The following is a 17675-nucleotide window of genomic DNA, read 5'->3' as shown; positions in this document are numbered from 1 at the left end:
GCTGTAACAACGAAATGTGGAAAACATCAAGGGGTGTGAATACTTTGAGGGCACGGTAGTTGTTTCACTAACTCACCTGACTACTGTGCAAGCTGTTGTCAACCATCACAACACACACCCACACACAGTCACACATATACCTGACTAGCTGGAAGTACCTTCTTTGGCAGTGGTGACAGCAGCTTTGTACGACAGTCTTTGTAGGACAGTCACAAACTTATTTCATTCTTTCAACTCCATTGCAGAAGAAAGATATACGGTAAGTTTGTGTGTCAACAATTCTTGTAACAGGATCACGAGTAGCCTATAGCAATTTTTTACAAATATTATCTGTATGTGAAATATGCCTATGTATTGTATTACAATTACACCAATTGCTCATACAATGTGTTTTGTGTAGCAATATTGATTGCTGTACAGTTACAGTACTGTAAATACTCTTATGTTTTCATTCCAACCAATCTTCTGCCTGTTGACTGTTGATGTGGGTCAGATACGTTTCAAAATTAAACACACACAACTCAATAGTGGCATTATCATCAGAACATGTAACAGTGAACATCCAAGTTTGGCAGATTTCTTCCTTGATTGACAATGGTTTAGTCACAGAGAAGTTTCCAGGTAGACCTCAGTACAGGACAACCATTGACTGTATTTTATTTTCCATTCTTCACAGCCATTTACATAGACTTGGTTACATATGACCCTCAACGCAACTTGTTGGTGAACAGGTTTGACAAGCTAGCACCAATTGTGTAAAGTATCAAATCTAGTAGCACAATGCATGTGTCATGTCCTTTTGGATGGTAACGTCGGTGCGACTGGATACAGTAAATTAAACCTGGGCTTTGGACAGCCATTGGCTTTGGGCCAAACAGAGAAGGCCGCATGAATGGGACACAAGAATCAGCCTTTTGACAGCCTGCAGTTGTTAGTAGTAGATTAGAGTAGATAAGACCTGGGATATTGTTTACCTGACTGGCAGGGAAACTTGAAAGCATGCCCCTATGTTTTTGAGGTTATATAACTTATTTGTTGGGATTCACGGATCACTTTCCAAATAAATACATTTTAAAGGTCTTAGGGTTGAAAGAGTAATTTACTGCATCACAAAGAGGCCATCGTTGTTTTTATTGAGGGAGATGGTACATTGGAGTTCACATACATTGACAGCATGTATGGTATGACATCCACATTCACTCATGTCTAAGACAATCTAAGCCACACGCAACAAAACTGAACATAGTCTACACAGAGCATACAGAGATATGTTATTTTCCATTGGCTCAGATGTGAAGCCCTGTGACATCACAGTGTCCTGATCATTTCTCAGGTCACCGAGAGGAAAATCACTTACATGCCACACAGGTAGATTAATGGTTGGACAAGGGAGTCTTCTTTTGGGACAAACTACAAAAAAAACGTAATGAGGAACCTGACAGATTGCATGTTAAATTGGGTTGGAAGGCATCGGAAGTATGGAGACCCCCGCCTCTAAGCGGAGAATGATACTATGGCAATGTTGGAAATTCAATGCCAGCCTGTCTGTCTGAAAATGTRCCTGTGGTCAGAGACCTGTGTTCAAATGATAATGGAAGCACTGAAATCAGAGACAATTCTTCAGTGACTTCGATTCTTAAAACATGGTTGGATAAAAGCCATGAGCTCACACGTCAGTTTAAATTGCATGGATGATGTTTGTCTGTCAGTATCACGGCAGAATAATTATTTCAACCTCTCTTGCATGTGTGTGCTCCCATTACGCCTATGTGGGGTAGAACAGTCTATTGTTGTGCTCTCAGGTGCACTGTAGGAATTCTGCTGAGAAATCACACACACACAGCATAGGAGTGGGAGAGAGTCTTTTGAAAATGGAATGGAATGCTGCAGGACCAGAAATATCAATAGACTCAAATAAAGAACATTCTGAAAAAAAACAGACAGACTTCTGCATCATCATCGCATTTCCCACGGTTTATTCGTTTACCGTTGTTTGTTTTGGGAGTCAATAAAACGTATTGCTGTGGTACGTGACTTGCATGAGTTCATGGTGTACAGTTCCTTTACACCCATGGAAAAAAATATAGGCATGGCTAAGACAACCACATTCATAGACAGTAACTGCTTTAGCGCCTATTGACGATAGTATCTTCTGACCGTTGGATTTTTGTTAAGAGCCCAGAAGCTTGCTCMAAAAATTAACACGCATTGCTTGAGGTTCGGTTTTGTAAACATAAGGAACATATCTTTCATATTAGCAAGAAATACAATTTTTTTTTTAAGGTAAATGGTGTGTGGTAAATTTACCTTTTTTWAAAGTATTTCTTGCTAATATGAAAGACACGTTCATTATGTTTAGGGTTAGGGTTCGCACACAGCCATATTTCCATTACAGCGATTGCTTACTGAAAACAGACGGAAAACAGAGTGTACTACCTGTGCTAATTAGCCATCTGCATCTCTGAACACCTGTGTGTAAATGKAAGATGGACGCCACAAACATGTTGTCACTGAAAAATACTGTCTGCTGCAACTGTGTTAAAACAGTGTACAGTGAGTGTGTATTCTGCATTTGTGAAATTATTCTTTGATGCGATATGAACGTACCGCATATGAGAATCGAATCACGTTTAAATGGAGTGAGCAAAGGCATACACTTGGAGTGAATCAGCACTGATCGTAAACAGGTGTTAGGCCAATCCCGGTGGAGGTGGCCCACAATGCACCTGTGCATACCAGTGATAGTTTGTCCACTGTCAGACACACCTCTTATCTCTAATCTACAACAAACAAGTCTGAAAACAGGCAACAAATACTACTCTGGTATCGGTTAAGGTGTGTTCAGTTTATTAAAAAATATACACCTAGACAAGTTAATTATCTTTTAGAATGYGTAGTCAAAATGCTCGATAAAAATGTTGTGTAGGAATTACTGTGACTATTTGTGATGCAACCCTTACTATGAATTGTTTATCAGCCCTTGTAATTTTGTGACCATCATTTGTTTGCCTTGTGAGGGATAATAGGCCTTGACCCATTCTAAAACTATCTAGCTGTGATTTTCAAAGCAGTTTCTGTTGGTGAGATTTTTCCTAACCTCTTCTCTGCAAGATAATATGCTGTTGATTGAGAAGTGCCCTGAGGGATGTTAACTTGGGTCACCACCACACACACAACAGCTTGGGCAGTCCTCAGACGGAAGGCCAAATTCTAAATCCCAAGCCTAAGTACTTGTCGGTTAACATCAACCAGCAGTATAATTAGTAGGCTAGTTGTTGTGCTCTGTGTTGGTTATTGAACTGGTGATGGCAAATTTCTTAAACTTCCTTCAATACAAGTARGGCTACAACCACAAGGCCCATCTAGCCCAGTGACTATGATAGCTTAGTTATAGTTGCATGAGTCATCGGCCTCTACAACATGGCAATCTGGTTTATCGAACCTGTATAGCCCTAGTTCAATATGTGACATGTGTTGACCTATGGGCCTAGTAGAAATGTTTTTGTGTGACTTAGTATGTTGTCTCACCCGTAGGGCTTCTGGTAGGAGAAAATGATGGCTGAGGCGGGAGTCCTGGAGATGTTTTCGGAGCAGGAGCTGACCTGCTCCATCTGCTTAGACCTGTTCAACGACCCAGTGTCGACGCCCTGCGGACACAACTTTTGCCAGGGTTGCATCGGAGGCTACTGGGCCTCCAGCACCACCTGCACCTGCCCGCTCTGCAAGCATGAGTTCCCCGAGCGGCCTCAGCTCAACATCAACCGAGTCTTCGCCCATATTGCTGAGAAATACAAAGAAGCTCACTACGGCACAGGAAAGCTGCACATGTCGGACGTGAAGACACCGGGAGCCATGGCCAACAGCAACCCATTCCTGGAGGAGATGATCAAATGTGATGTGTGTACAGGGAAAAAACAAGATGCGGTCAGCTCGTGTTTGACCTGCACGGCATCCTACTGCGAGGCCCATGTGCAGCCTCACCTGAACACGCCCTTCTATGCCAACCACCAGCTCCTGGAGCCCCGGGAAGCGCTTCGCGGCCGCACCTGCCCACTGCACCACCGGCTTCTGGAGGTGTACTGCCGCACGGACCAGATCTGTATCTGTGCCATCTGTGTGCTGGAGGAGCACCGCACACACCGCACCGTGTCCGTGCAGACAGAGCGAGTCAACAAACAGGTGAGGAGAAGGCAAAGCGGCTTTCACATCAGGCGCTTGGAGGACACACCCCTTCAGAACCTCAATGGCCCAAGCAGCTCAAAGATGCTTTTGTGCCAAGGCTATGGTCTGAAGGCTACTTAAGGGTGTGGTGTGTTTCCTGGGGTTGGATGTGTGCCTTTTAAAGAAATTTAATTTAATTCTAGTTCTGTGGTTGGTGTGCCCTAACAGTCAAAACAGACAATGGCCAATGAAGAGAGGACAGTGTCAGGTATTTTATTTAGGTTACTATTTTTTATATTACAACTTGTATTTTGAACCTTTGAAAGACTGAGTATTGGCTACGAGTTTGTAGGTCATTGGGGGCTCTCAGCTTCTTGCAATGCAGATGACATAGATAGATAACCCCTATGTAAACAAGCCACTAAAATCCCTTTTGCAATGCAGATTTTACTCTAAAGATTATCTGAGATGTTCTTGTCTAAGTTGCAGCCAACGTTTCTAATGTAAACAACCTGCATAGAAACAGTGCCTTGCTATTTATCTGGTTCACTTTCAGATAACTGTAAAATCCTGAACCAAGAGGATAAAAAAAGTGATGGGGAACTGGAACTTTTCAAATTTAGTAACAGATTTCCATTCAATGACTTCAATAACTGCATCACAATTTGACAGCTGCCGGTTGCACTGTATTTTAAGTCATTAAATATAACATATGATCCTCCTTTTGGCTCTGAGCAGAAAACAAAGAAACAGCTCATCGCATAAATGTTTCTGAGAAAATGGGCAGCTCCATTGAGGCCATCTCTATTTTGAAGAACTMAATTTTCTACTGCTACTTCTATGAGCAAACAAACTGGAAGGGTGCACACTGCGGCCTGGAATGTGTYGTATGAACAGGTATAAAGCCAAGGTTTGTGATTTRCTGCCACCTGCAGTTATGGAATGTTTGCTCATGAGTATAATTCATTGCCTGATCCCTCCTGATGACACGGATGAAATCATGTGATCCTTCCCTAACCTATAGGAAGTCTCATGCAGTTGATTACTTCAAAATAGATCCCCACAGTGGTGAATATATTGATAAAAGTCACCTTGTCCTAGAGACATTCACATTTTTCCCCCCCCTACTATGTCATTGACTTGTTTATTGTTTACTCCATGTGTAACTCTGTGTTGTCTGTTCACACTGCTWTGCTTTATCTTGGCCAGGTCGCAGTTGCAAATGAGAACTTGTTCTCAACTAGCCTACCTGGTTAAATAAAGGTGAAATAAAAAAAACAAAAAAAACACGGTTATCAAAAAGTCACGCCGGGGTAAGCCAACACAAAACACAGTCCTTATTTAAAGTGTTTTGAAAATCCCCTATGGGAATAATGAATTGTGGAGAGAAACTATTGGAGCCATTTCCCTGTTTGACTGCTAGGTTTTATGGGTATTATGACTCATACTGTGGTACTCTATGGTTAAAGTCCTCAATGGTGCTATAATGGGCTTTTGGGCACTAGAATCCTCATATCTCTATGGGTCGGGCATCTGACTAAAAACATGAGCAATTTTACATGATTTAGGTCTAATCTTGTGGATAATGGGTTTGGCTCAAGGCAAATTAATAACATGCATGATTTTTTGAATGAATGTATTTCATTATGTTATCTGAAATGTATATGGCTACTTCAAGGGCAATGTTTTTCTATTTGCATCTAAAAAAATATTTTCTAGGGTATTTTTTTTGGCACTTCAAAGCACATTTTTACTTAAATGTGTTCCCTAAGAGCGCCTGTTTTAAGCAGCAGCAGGCCAGCAGCATTGTCTAGTTAGGACGAGTAGTGAACTGACATGATGCCAAATCTACTCTCAATGACACTGCATTCACATAATTGGTCTCTGTCTTTCATCCTCCACCTCTTTACTGTCCTTTGTCTGTCACAGAAACTCATTGGAAAGACGGAACTGGAGATTCAGAACCGGATTGAGGGGAAGCACCTCCGTCTGAATGAGCTCAAGAGCCGACTGGAGACCGTCAGGGTAGGCAGCTGATTCACAGGCCCCGACATTGTATCAACATTGTGTTAGATCTATTTGACCCCTTCACTAAACCCCTCAACGTGTCAGGCTTCATATTCATCAGATCACGCTACCACTCTGTCTAGTGTTAGGTGACCGTACCAACAACCATTACTCCCACTGCAGTGGCTATTAGCAGGTCAAGACAGTTTGTTTAGTCAACCAGTAGCTATTAGCAGGTCTAGCCAATCTGTTTAGTCCACCCAAATGATGTTTGCCATACCCCTGTTATGATACATTACAGAAAAAAACTATAATAAAAAATAAAAAAAACTTTTTAGGCTTGATGAACCGCAGATTTTTCAGTTGTGTGACCTGCGATCACAATAATGACCATAACTGGACAGAAAGAAACTGACCTTAAATCAGTGTCAAGGAGTAACTTAATCCTTCTGTTTTTTCTAGAACTATGCACGGGGTGAGCTGTCGCAGGTGGAGCAGTTGCTGGGGGAGCTGAGTCGCTCAGTGGACAGGATCCGTGAAGAGCTGGTGGGCGGGATGGAGGAGAAGCGGGCGTCAGTGGAAACACGGGGGGAGGGGCTAGTGACCCGTTTGGAGGCGGAGCTTGGCCAGCTGGAGGTGCGGCGATCCAGACTGGAAGCCCAGGCAACGTCTGAGGACCACATTGGCTTCCTCCAGGTATGGAGGGAATGTGTTTTAGCTGAGGCACCTATTATCATTTGTGGATGCACTTCATTTAGCTTATCTGTTGTAACAGTTGGGTGGGGTTTGCACTTTGATGGGACATGCACCTGGTGTGCCACGTGTACATTCCAATGGCCTCTTAAGTGCAAGCTATCAGAGATATTATCAGTGTCCATTCCACTGATGTTCAACTCTGAACTGTAAGTCTTTCAATTGAACATATCTGTCAATGCCTGCCTTCAACCTACTTTCAGAGTTTTGAGGAGGCGAGTGCCCCCCTACAGGCAGACTCTGACACCCAGGAGTTGGATGCCGATGTGTCGCTGCATTTCTCTCTGGGGGATGTGAAGGTGGCTCTGGGGGAATTGAAGAAGAGTATGGATGAGATCCGCATGGGGGAGGTGCGCTCCCGAAGCTCCCGTGAGTAGCACCATCATCACTTTCATCGTTTTAACCAATCTCATAATCACCATAGTCATATCATTATTTAATATCCTCATTATCCTTTTCAAAATGGACATCACAGTTAACAAATATTCATAATAATGGTAATTTMATTTAATATTTTTTTCTTTCTGGGGGGGTAGATCAGCTTTAATATTGCATATAGATTGTAGATTATTTGCATCATTTACATAATGTTCATCATATCGTTACCAAAAATCTCTACAACATTATTATTTTGTAAAGAAATCATAAGTTGTTCCCTTACTGTGGTTTTCGGGTGAAGTTTCTCATAAATTACTGAGTTGAAGATATCGAGAARGGTATTCTGAAAGTAGTCACTCTAATCTGTAAGCAGTCAAAATACCATTCCTACTCATACCTCATGCCAATAGAACTCAAACCTTCTGTCATCCATCGCTGTGTTGAAACATCGGTCAGGTGAAGAATGAGTCTTTCACAAAAGTGGGTTGTAAAAATACCAGGAGTAACACGAACATATGAGGAAACACTACCTGCATAACTATTATCACACCTGGCCTGAAAGTATAATGCACTGTGTGTTGCGGACCAACCTATTTGTTTGTTAATATAACCCATTATGCATGTGTTTCAGTTACTTCCCTACGGGAGAGCGACAGTATGATGAGTGTACAGACACTACGGACCACTAAGAGTCAGTGGTCTCTACGAGGTGGGTCAATTTTAAGTTACGTCTCATATACAGTGGCGAGAACAAGTATTTGATACACTGTCGATTTTTGCAGGTTTTCCTACTTACAAAGCATGTAGAGGTCTGTAATTTTTTATCATAGGTACACTTCAACTGTGAGAGACGGAATCTAAAACAAAAATCCAGAAAATCACATTGTATGATTTTTAAGTAATTAATTTGCATTTTATTGCATGACATAAGTATTTGATCACCTACCAACCAGTAAGAATTCGCTCTCACAGACCTGTTAGTTTTTCTTTAAGAAGCCTCCTGTTCTCCACTCATTGCTGTATTAACTGCCCCTGTTTGAACTCGTTACCTGTATAAAAGACACCTGTCCACACACTCAATCAAACTGACTCCAACTCTCCACAATGGCCAAGACCAGAGAGCTGTGTAAGGACATCAGGGTTAAATTGTAGACCTGCACAAGGCTGGGATGGCTACAGGCAATAGGCAAGCAGCTTGGTGAGAAGGCAACAACTGTTGGCGCAATTATTAGAAAATGGAAGAAGTTCAGATGACGGTCAATCACCCTCGGTCTGGGGCTCCATGCAAGATCTCACCTCGTGGGGCATCAATGATCCCGAGGGGGTGAGGATCAGCCCAGAACTACACGGCAGGACCTGGTCAATGACCTGAAGAGAGCTGGGACCACAGTCTCAAAGAAAACCATTAGTAAACACACGCCATCATGGATTAAAATCCTGCAGCGCACGCAAGGTCCCCTGCTCAAGCCAGCGCATGTTCATGCCCATGAAGTTTGCCAATGACCATCTGGATGATCCAGAGGAGGAATGGGAGAAGGTCATGTGGTCTGATGAGAAAAAATAGAGCTTTTTGGTGTAACTCCACTCGCCGGTTTGGAGGAAGAAGAAGGATGAGTACACCCAAGAACATATCCCAACCATGAAGCATGGAGGTGGAACATCATTCTTTGAGGATGCTTTTCTGCAAAGGGGACAGGACGACTGCACCGTATTGAGGGGAGGATGGATGGGGCCATGTATCGCGAGATCTTGGGGCATGTATCGGAGATCTTGGCCAACAACCTCCTTCCCTAGTAGAAGCATTGAAGATGGTCGTGGCTGGGTCTTCCAGATGGCAACGACCTGAAAACCACAGCCAGGGCAACTAAGGAGTGGCTCCGTAAGAAGCATCTGAAGGTCCTGGAGTGGCTAGCCAGTCTCCGACCTGAACAATAGAACATCTTTGGAGGGAGCTGAAAGTCCGTATTGCCCAGCGACAGCCCAAAACCTGAAGGATCTGGAGAAGGTCTGTATGGAGGAGTGGGCCAAAATCCTTGCAGTGTGTGCAAACCTGGTCAGAACTATAGGAAACGTATGATCTCTGTAATTGCAACAAAGGTTTCTGTACCAAATATTAAGTTCTGCTTTTTGATGTATCAACTATTTGTCAATGCAATATGCAAATGAATTACTTAAAAATCATACAATGTGATTTTCTGGATTTTTGTTTTAGATTCCGTCTCTCACAGTTGAAGTGTACCTATGATAAAAATTACAGACCTCTACATCCTTTGTAAGTAGGAAAACCTGCAAAATCGGCAGTGTCTCCAATACTTGTTCTCCCCACTGTATATACAGTATATTATAGTACCAGTCAAAAGTTTGGAAACACCTCATTCAAATTAGTTTAAAAAAAAAAMTATTTTCTACATCAAAACTATGAAAAAAACACATGGAATTATGTAGTAACCAAAGGTGTTAAACAAATGAAAATATATTTGAGATTCTTCAAAGTAGCCATCCTTTGCCTTGATGACAGCTTTGCACAATCTTGGCATTCTCTCAACCATATTTATTTATAGGGGACAATGCACATTAATCAGCAATATTACAATAATGCAACATGTAAATGTGCCGGGGTTAGCCAAAAGCTCATTTACACCCGTCATCCCAGGGCAGCTAAGGACAATTACACAGCCACAATACAAATACTCACTAAAACAACACAAAATACAAATACATCCAATAATATATCATTCTAACGACAACTATCATCAACTGTTGTCTTACATATGAGGCACCACAACACATGTGTACAGGTTTGGATAGATTTTAGCCATGTTTTCAATTCAAATTTAAAAGTACAATCAGTGCAGCTTCTCAAGTCCGTGGGCATTGCATTCCAGTATATTGTAGCTATATCAGAGAAGGCCAATTTTACTGTGTCAAAGGGACAACGCAATCCCCTCTAGTTACTGCCCTTGTAATCCTGGAAAGCCCATGCAAGCCTGGTCATCAAGATTCTGCATCTACATGCTGCTTAAAGCTATCCAGGCTAAATCAATTGTTTGTAAATGATATGATAACAGTGGTAACTGTTTGGTTTGTTATCAAAAATCTTTATTGTTTGTAGAGTGATTTCAGAATAGTAGTTCCTGCTTGTGACCAGCATKTGAGGTAATATCTCAAATGTGAGAAGATCATACCATGCATATATAGTTTGGCGGCCTCCAGAGGAAGGAAATGGGTTATTTAATAGTTTTGATGTCTTCACTATTATTCTACAATGTAGAAAATAGTAAAAATAAAGAAAAACCCTTGAATAAGTAGGTGTCCAAACTTTTGACTGGTATTGTACATGCAGTGCATTCAAAGTATTTAGACCCCTTGACTTTTTCCACACTGTTACATTTTTGCAAATGTGTAATATATATATTTTTAAAAATCACATGTACATACGTATTCAGATCCTTTACTCAGTACTTTTAAGCAGAGATTACAGCCTCGAGTCTCCTTGGGTATGATGCTACAAGCTTGGCACACCTGTATTTGGAGTTTCTCCCATTCTCCTCCGCAGATCCTCAAGCGCTGCCAGGTTGGCTGGGAAGTGTCGCTGCACAGATATTTTCAGGTGTCTCCAGAGTTGTTCGATCTGGTTCAAGTCTGGGCTCTGGCTAGGCCACTCAAGGATATTCAGAGACTTGTCCCGAAGCCACTCCTGCATTGTTGTGGCTGTGTGCTTAGGGTTGTTGTCCTGTTGGAAGGTGAACCTTCGCACCAGTCTGAGGTCCTGAGTGCTCTGGAGCAGGTTTTCATCAAGGATCTCTCTCTACTTTGCTCCGTTCATCTTTCCTCAATCCTGACTAGTCTCCCAGCTGAAAAAAACATCCCCCACAGCATGATGCTGCCACCGCCATGCTTGACCGTAGGGATGGTGCCAGGTTTCCTCCAGATGTGACGCTTCGCATTCAAGCCAAAGAGTTCAAACTTGGCTTCATCAGACCAGAGAATCTTGCTTCTCATGGTCAGAGTCTTTGGGTGCCTTTTGGCAAACTCCAAGCGAGCTGTCATGTGCCTTTGACTGAGGAGTGACTTCTGTCTGGCCACTCTACCATAAAGACTTGATTGGTGGAGGGCTGCAGAGATGGTTGTCCTTCTGGAAGGTTCTCAGATGTCCAGAGGAACACTGGAGTTCTGTCAGTGACCATCAGATTCTAGGTCACCTCCCTGACCAAGCCCTGCTCCCCGATTGCTCAGTTTGGCCAGGTGGCCAGCACTAGGAAGACTCTTGGAGGTTCCAAACATCTTCAATTTAAGAATGATGGAGGCCACTGTGTTCTTGGGGACCTTCAATGCTGCAGACATTTTTATGTACCCTGCCTCAGATCTGTGCCTCGACACAATCCTGTCTCGGAGCTCTACGGACAATTCCTTCGACCCCATGGCTTGGTTTTTGCTCTGACATGTATTGTCAACTGTGGGACCTTATATAGACAGGTGTGTGCCTTTCCAAATCATGTCCAATCAATTGAATTTACGACAGGTGGACTCCATTCAAGTTATAGAAAAATCTCAAGGATGATCAATGGAAACAGGATGCACCTGAGCTCAATTCCAACGTTTCTTAGCAATGGGTCTGAATACTAATGTACATGCATACATTTCTAAAACCTTTTTTCGCTTTGTCATTATGGGGTATTGTGTGTAGATTGCTGAGGAATTGTTTTTGTTACAGCCTTATTCTAAAAATATATCAATACAATGTGGACAATGTCAAGGGGTCTGAACTTTACGAAGGCACTGTATTTTCACACTGTGGTTGGAATAATACTGTGACATTTTTAAATCTATGATAAAGCACTTTGTGTAAGAGCTGTTTTGAAAAGGCCTCCTGAAACCAGATTTTGCCCTACACTCTGCCAATAATAGCTAGTTTTAAAGTGACACATCTCTACCATTAAGCTCCTCTAATTAGGCCCCTCTCTTGGACCACTCTGACAGTCCTAGCTAATTTATTTATTGAGAAATAGCATTTTGCTAAGAAGCGGTTTTATTTTTTGACCATTTTAATTGAAAACAAGGTACGGTACTTAATTGTTACCCAAAAATGATTTGATATTGAGATAAAAATGGCTGCAGTCATTCTGTACTCACGCATACTTCCATTAAACAACATGTCTTCATGTTTCTTCTCCCCTCAGATCTAAAAAAGATCAAATCTGGATCAGGTATGTCTGTCTGCACTCTTGGAGCTCTTCACTCCACTCCAAAGATTTTCTTTTGGATTAAGGTCTAGGACCCATGTGAATGAAGTAATGGGTAATGAGAGAGGATATTTTGCAGAGCCTTTGTTTTAGCTCAAAGGAAATGTTAGACAAAGGTCAAGAGTTGGTTTTAAAGGAAAAAGCTTACAAACCTAGTTTACATACTTAAAATACCTTTTTTTAAGAAGATTGGTGCTTGATGATTCACGATGCCTCTTCTGAAGAATTTTTAAAATAACTAATTTCATGTAGGCCTCAATAGATTCTGTCGTTTTTTTCACTTCATATATTTTGACAAGGTATGCTATTTTTAAACACACACATCTAATAGAACATCTTCCCCCACCTTCACAATGGTTCACCAATAGTTTAAAGGCCCAGTGCAGTCAAAGTTCAGTTTTTCTGTGTTTTGTATCATATTGTACAATAGCTGATGAAACGAACACTGTAAAAGTGTCAAGAAATTTGCTCACTAGCCACATTTTCATCCATAGTTTTATCCAAGTAAAGTCGTACAGTATGAAAATAATCACGATAGCTGTGATAGAAACGGGACGTTTCGGGACAATTTGTAAAATGCTACCAGAATTTTGTTTGAAATGGTTGGATCTTTTAGTGTCAGTTAAATTAATTAGGTAAGAAATGCATATTGACATAACCATCATATTGAAGTAAACTTGGAGTCAYGTGATGATATGGTGTGTGGTCCTCTTGCTACGTCTTAGGGAAGCCATGCAATTTATTAGGCTACAGGTGAAAGAAGTTATGAGCTTCACTGTGCACTTTCAGTACCCTGTGATTTTTGACGCTCCTTTCCAATAAATATTGAGGGTCTTATTCTGGTGACGKGATGCTTGAGTGCTGTCTGACATACAAATATTCTCCCTCTTAACCATAATAATCTCATGTTGAGTAGCCTACCCGTACAGTATCTGTGAGCTGTTGGCTAGAGCACACGTGCCAAGACCAGAGTAGACACATTTGCTATTTAATGCAACAGTTTGTGACAAAACTATCTGTAGAGTTGAAAATGGGATGGAAATGCATTGAACATAACATTTTTGTTCAGTACCTGAAAACTTAAGCTGGAAAAAAACTACCCACTGATTTTTATCCGCAATAGTGAGTTTGGTGAAAGCACACTGGTGGGAAATGCATATTTTCTTTATGGGGATTCTAGAATACTTGCATAAATATCTGTCGCTAATTGGATGGAAACCTAGCTAGTGTTATTTCCTGATAGTTTCTGGTTGGAATTAATCTACACAGGACCTTCTAATCAACCTGTTTCCATGGGAGGGAGTTTTGCCTTGCCTGGTGAAAACACCAGGCGGTAAATTGATTAATAAACAATAACAAAGAGTTCCAAACTTCTTTGCCAATAACAGCTTGTTTTAAGTTTCCCCCTCCCCACTCAGATCACTCCCAGACGGTCCTAGCAAAATTCTTCCCTGATTAGGTTTTTTGCTAAAAAGCTGTTTTTGTCAATTTTAACGGAACACTAAATCAGTAAGGTACTTAATTGTTACCCAGAAATTATTTGATATAATAAAAAAATGGCTGCATTGGACCTTTAACTAATCAAACCAACAGTAGTTTCTATGTATTGGAAAAAGAGACTCACCGTAATTACTTTTTCATACAGGGCTGAAGAAGATCCAGTCTTATTTAGGTGAGTTGTTCTGATCTTAATTCTAAATACCAGCCTGTCCTGGTCTTATCTCTACCATTGCTCTTACTGTATTACTGGATGTAGTGATTGACTGTTTTCCAATAAAGCTCTCCAAATAGTCTGTTTTACACAAGACACCATCTCACTGTCTTTTTGGCCATGATTCCTAACATTATTCGGCTGTGGCATTCACACCAGAGCCTTGACCTTTTTGTGTTCCTTCTCATTCACAGAGGATGTGACGCTAAACCCGGTGACGGCGTACCCCTTCCTCATCCTCTCTGACGACAGGAAGCAGGTAAAGAGAGGAGAGAAACTGCAGTTCTACAGGAACAGCACACAACGCTTCGACGTCTGGTCTTGCGTGCTGGCCAAAGAGGGCTTCAACTCGGGGCGACACTACTGGGAGGTGAGAGGGCAGGGGTCAAGGGTTGGGGGATCTCATAGAAATTGGAGGGTGGGAGAAATGACTGAATAGTCGTTTCAGTTTTATTGGTTTAATCTATTTAGGCGTTTGATGTTAAAGTGTATGTCGTGCAATCTAGGAGAGTAAATCACTTAGGATTCAACCTTGCATGCTCGTCCCCATTCAACTTTTGTCGGTATCACTTTATCTTTGTTTCTTTCTGTCTCTTCATCTCAGGTGAATGTGGGTGAGAATAAAGACTGGAAGGTGGGCGTGGTGCGGGAGTCAGCCCAGAGGAAAGGGCTGTTTGACATGAGCCCTAATAGTGGTTACTACGCCCTCTGGTGGGGGGGCACCCACCTGCGTGCCCTCACTATCCCGGCCCTCACCAAGGTTAAGACTTCGGTGCGCCTCCGCAGAGTGGGCATCTACCTGGACTGTGAGGAGGGTCAGGTGACCTTCTACAATGTCAAGACTGGCTCGGAGGTGTACAGCTTCAGCGTGGCCGAGTTCTCTGAGAGGATGTTTCCTCTACTGGGCACTGGGGACAGGGAGGTGCCCCTGGCTCTCATGATCACACAGTGTGGCAGCGTGCCCGAGTGAGAGGATAGTGAGAATGAATGGTGAGATGACATGAAAGTGTGTGCATGTATAGAAAATGATGAAAGTGAAAATGTGTTTTAGGGTGAATTTGCTTGAGGATTAAAGTGTGGTTAGCTTGGATTAGTCAGTGGGAAAGTGAGTGCAAGTTTGAGTGGATGATGAACATATTGGTGAAAATATTTTAGGTTGAATGTGCTTGAAGATGAGTGTGAGATGAGGTATGTGAGACGGAGGGAGGGGACAAAGAGAAATGGAGTCGTCTGGGGTGAAAATAAGATGGAGAGAAATCTCATCTCTACATTTTGCCTGCAACCTCCAATTCAGCTGTTGGCATTGTCCAGTACCCACTGAACATTTGACTCATTGCACACACACTGGTTCACAATGCACTGAAAGGCAGGTGATGGGGCAAAACACTTGTGTGGCATCTTGGAATTACTTCATGGTCAGGAATCAGTATTGATATCTGAAATCACAATGGTACACTTGTATTCTAACCCTCTTCGTTGTCACAATTTTCTAATATTTGTGTCAAAATGGCTTCAGTCTAAGGTTCTTATTTATCTTGGTGGATAGGTCCTGTTGAGGATATCTTGTATTGTTCAAGGTTGTTTCACACTAACTCAGGGTTTCCCCAAACTCGGTCCTCGGGACCCCAAGGGGTGCAAGTTTTGTTCTTTGCCCTAGCACTACACAGCTGATTCAACTAATCATCAAGCTTTGATCATTTGAATCAGCTGTGTAGTGCTAGGGCAAAAAMCAAAAACGTGCACCCCTTGGGGTCCCGAGGACCGAGTTGGGGAAACGCTGCACAAACTACTTTGATTCTGTATCTGGAATTGAATTCTGTCCTGTTTGCAGCATTGTGTACATGTTTTACAGTTGTCAGAGAATGGTGGACGATGATCATAGACATTTGCTGAATCACTACCCTTACACAATTCAAGTGGACGGCCGTGAAAGATGCTATTAGCTTGTAAGGCTATTTACAGCAATGAGTTGGTAATTTATTTTGTGGCAATATTGCTTGTTATTGTCCTGTCCCATATGTATGTTTTTAAATATTTTAACAATAAAAATGTATTGGGTGGAAAAAAGGACTGTCTCAGTTATGTTTTACAGTTGGTCATTGGAACCTTTCCATTATTGTTACATGGGGCTCCTGAGTGGCGCAGCAGTATAAGGCCCTGCATCTCAGTTCAAGAGGTGTCACTACAGTCCCTGTTCTGTATCCAGGCTGTGATTGAGAGTCCCRTAGGGACTCCATTGGCCCAGTGTCGTCCTGGGTAGGCCGTCATTGTAAATAAGAACTTGTTCTTAACTGGTTAAATAAAATAAATCACTAAAGCTGCACTAGCTGCTGTTGATTCCAGCCACAAGAGGGTGCTGGAGWACAAGAGCAGTCTTTCCCTCATCCCTGCTCTTGGATAGCCATTCTGTGCAGGCGCAAACTCAAACCCAGCATTTCATGAGATGTGTCATGCACCAAACTCCCAACATTGACAAATGCGAAGAGCATGGACACTGCGTCACTATAGCTCAATTATAATGGAAAGCGTTATTAACCAGCAATATATTGCGTTGGTCCAGGGCAAGGAAATCTAATTCAACAGTAGGGGCTAACAATTGCATCTTTGTTCAGCTGATCCTTCAAAGGATCCTGTCACTGTTGAATCCTAGCCACTAAAGTGAGAACGCATGGTTCATTTCAAAAAGCTAAATCACCACTGGCAGCCGTGAGATGATTACATAACCAAATCATTAAGAGCCTTGACTGGGCCTGTGAGTAAACTATCACTGTTTTATGGCCTCAACATTTCAGAACAATAACCAGTCACTACCTTGGTTTTGAGCACAGCCAACGTGAAAAGTTACAATGAAACGCTATTGGTTGTATAACTCATGTTTCAAACCCTAAACCAGTGCTTCTCAATTATTTTCTGTTACGCCCCCCCCTAGGAAGAAGTAAACATTTCGCGCCCCCCAACTCTCCGCAGCGACTGTAAATAGTATCATTTGTCTATAAAATTGTTATAAGTACACCTCTGCATAACATTGTATCCTTATTAACATTAAATAAAACAAAAAAGAAATATAGATCAACTTACAACAAAGAATAACTTTATTAACATTGTTTTTTAGTCTGTAACAGAAAAGACTTAAAGTGCATCGATTTGCCAGATTWAAAAAAAAAAWWTWATCCTTATTTAAACTATTTTTTTTAAACTATTTGATACTGAAAAATAAAATATAATCAATAAATAATAATACATTCAAATTGATCAGCAACATTAACTCAGGAGCACAATATATGAAACACTTTGACCTATAAAACAAAAATGAATAAAACAATTTGTGCTGATTTTTTAAAATCAAAATGAGGAAGTCATAGTTTTTATTTTTGCAGCACTTGCGTCACTTGCGTCATCCAGCATGACAGAGACCATGTCTA

The 17675-nt window shown here is 41.7% G+C and overlaps 1 protein-coding gene across 2 annotated transcripts; it reads left to right on the top strand.

Annotated features, from left to right (window-relative positions):
• Positions 1-172: 172 nt before the first annotated feature.
• Positions 173-15853, top strand: LOC111981658 (E3 ubiquitin-protein ligase TRIM39). Of its 2 annotated transcripts, none has more exons than XM_024013038.2 (10): positions 173-259; positions 3535-4179; positions 6091-6186; positions 6631-6864; positions 7125-7290; positions 7931-8008; positions 12480-12506; positions 14188-14214; positions 14448-14623; positions 14858-15853. In XM_024013038.2, exons 2-10 carry the CDS (start codon positions 3553-3555, stop codon positions 15221-15223), a joined length of 1797 nt encoding a protein of 598 aa, XP_023868806.1. In that variant the 5' UTR covers positions 173-259; positions 3535-3552; the 3' UTR covers positions 15224-15853. The 2 variants fall into 2 exon arrangements, with proteins under 2 accessions (XP_023868806.1, XP_023868805.1); XM_024013037.2 differs by lacking the exon at positions 173-259 and adding an exon at positions 2748-2835.
• Positions 15854-17675: the final 1822 nt, after the last annotated feature.

Source organism: Salvelinus sp. IW2-2015, linkage group LG20 (assembly GCF_002910315.2).
Source record: "Salvelinus sp. IW2-2015 linkage group LG20, ASM291031v2, whole genome shotgun sequence".
In the NCBI taxonomy this organism is placed as follows: Eukaryota; Metazoa; Chordata; class Actinopteri; order Salmoniformes; family Salmonidae; genus Salvelinus; species Salvelinus sp. IW2-2015.
This window is presented reverse-complemented; position numbering and strand designations above follow the sequence as displayed.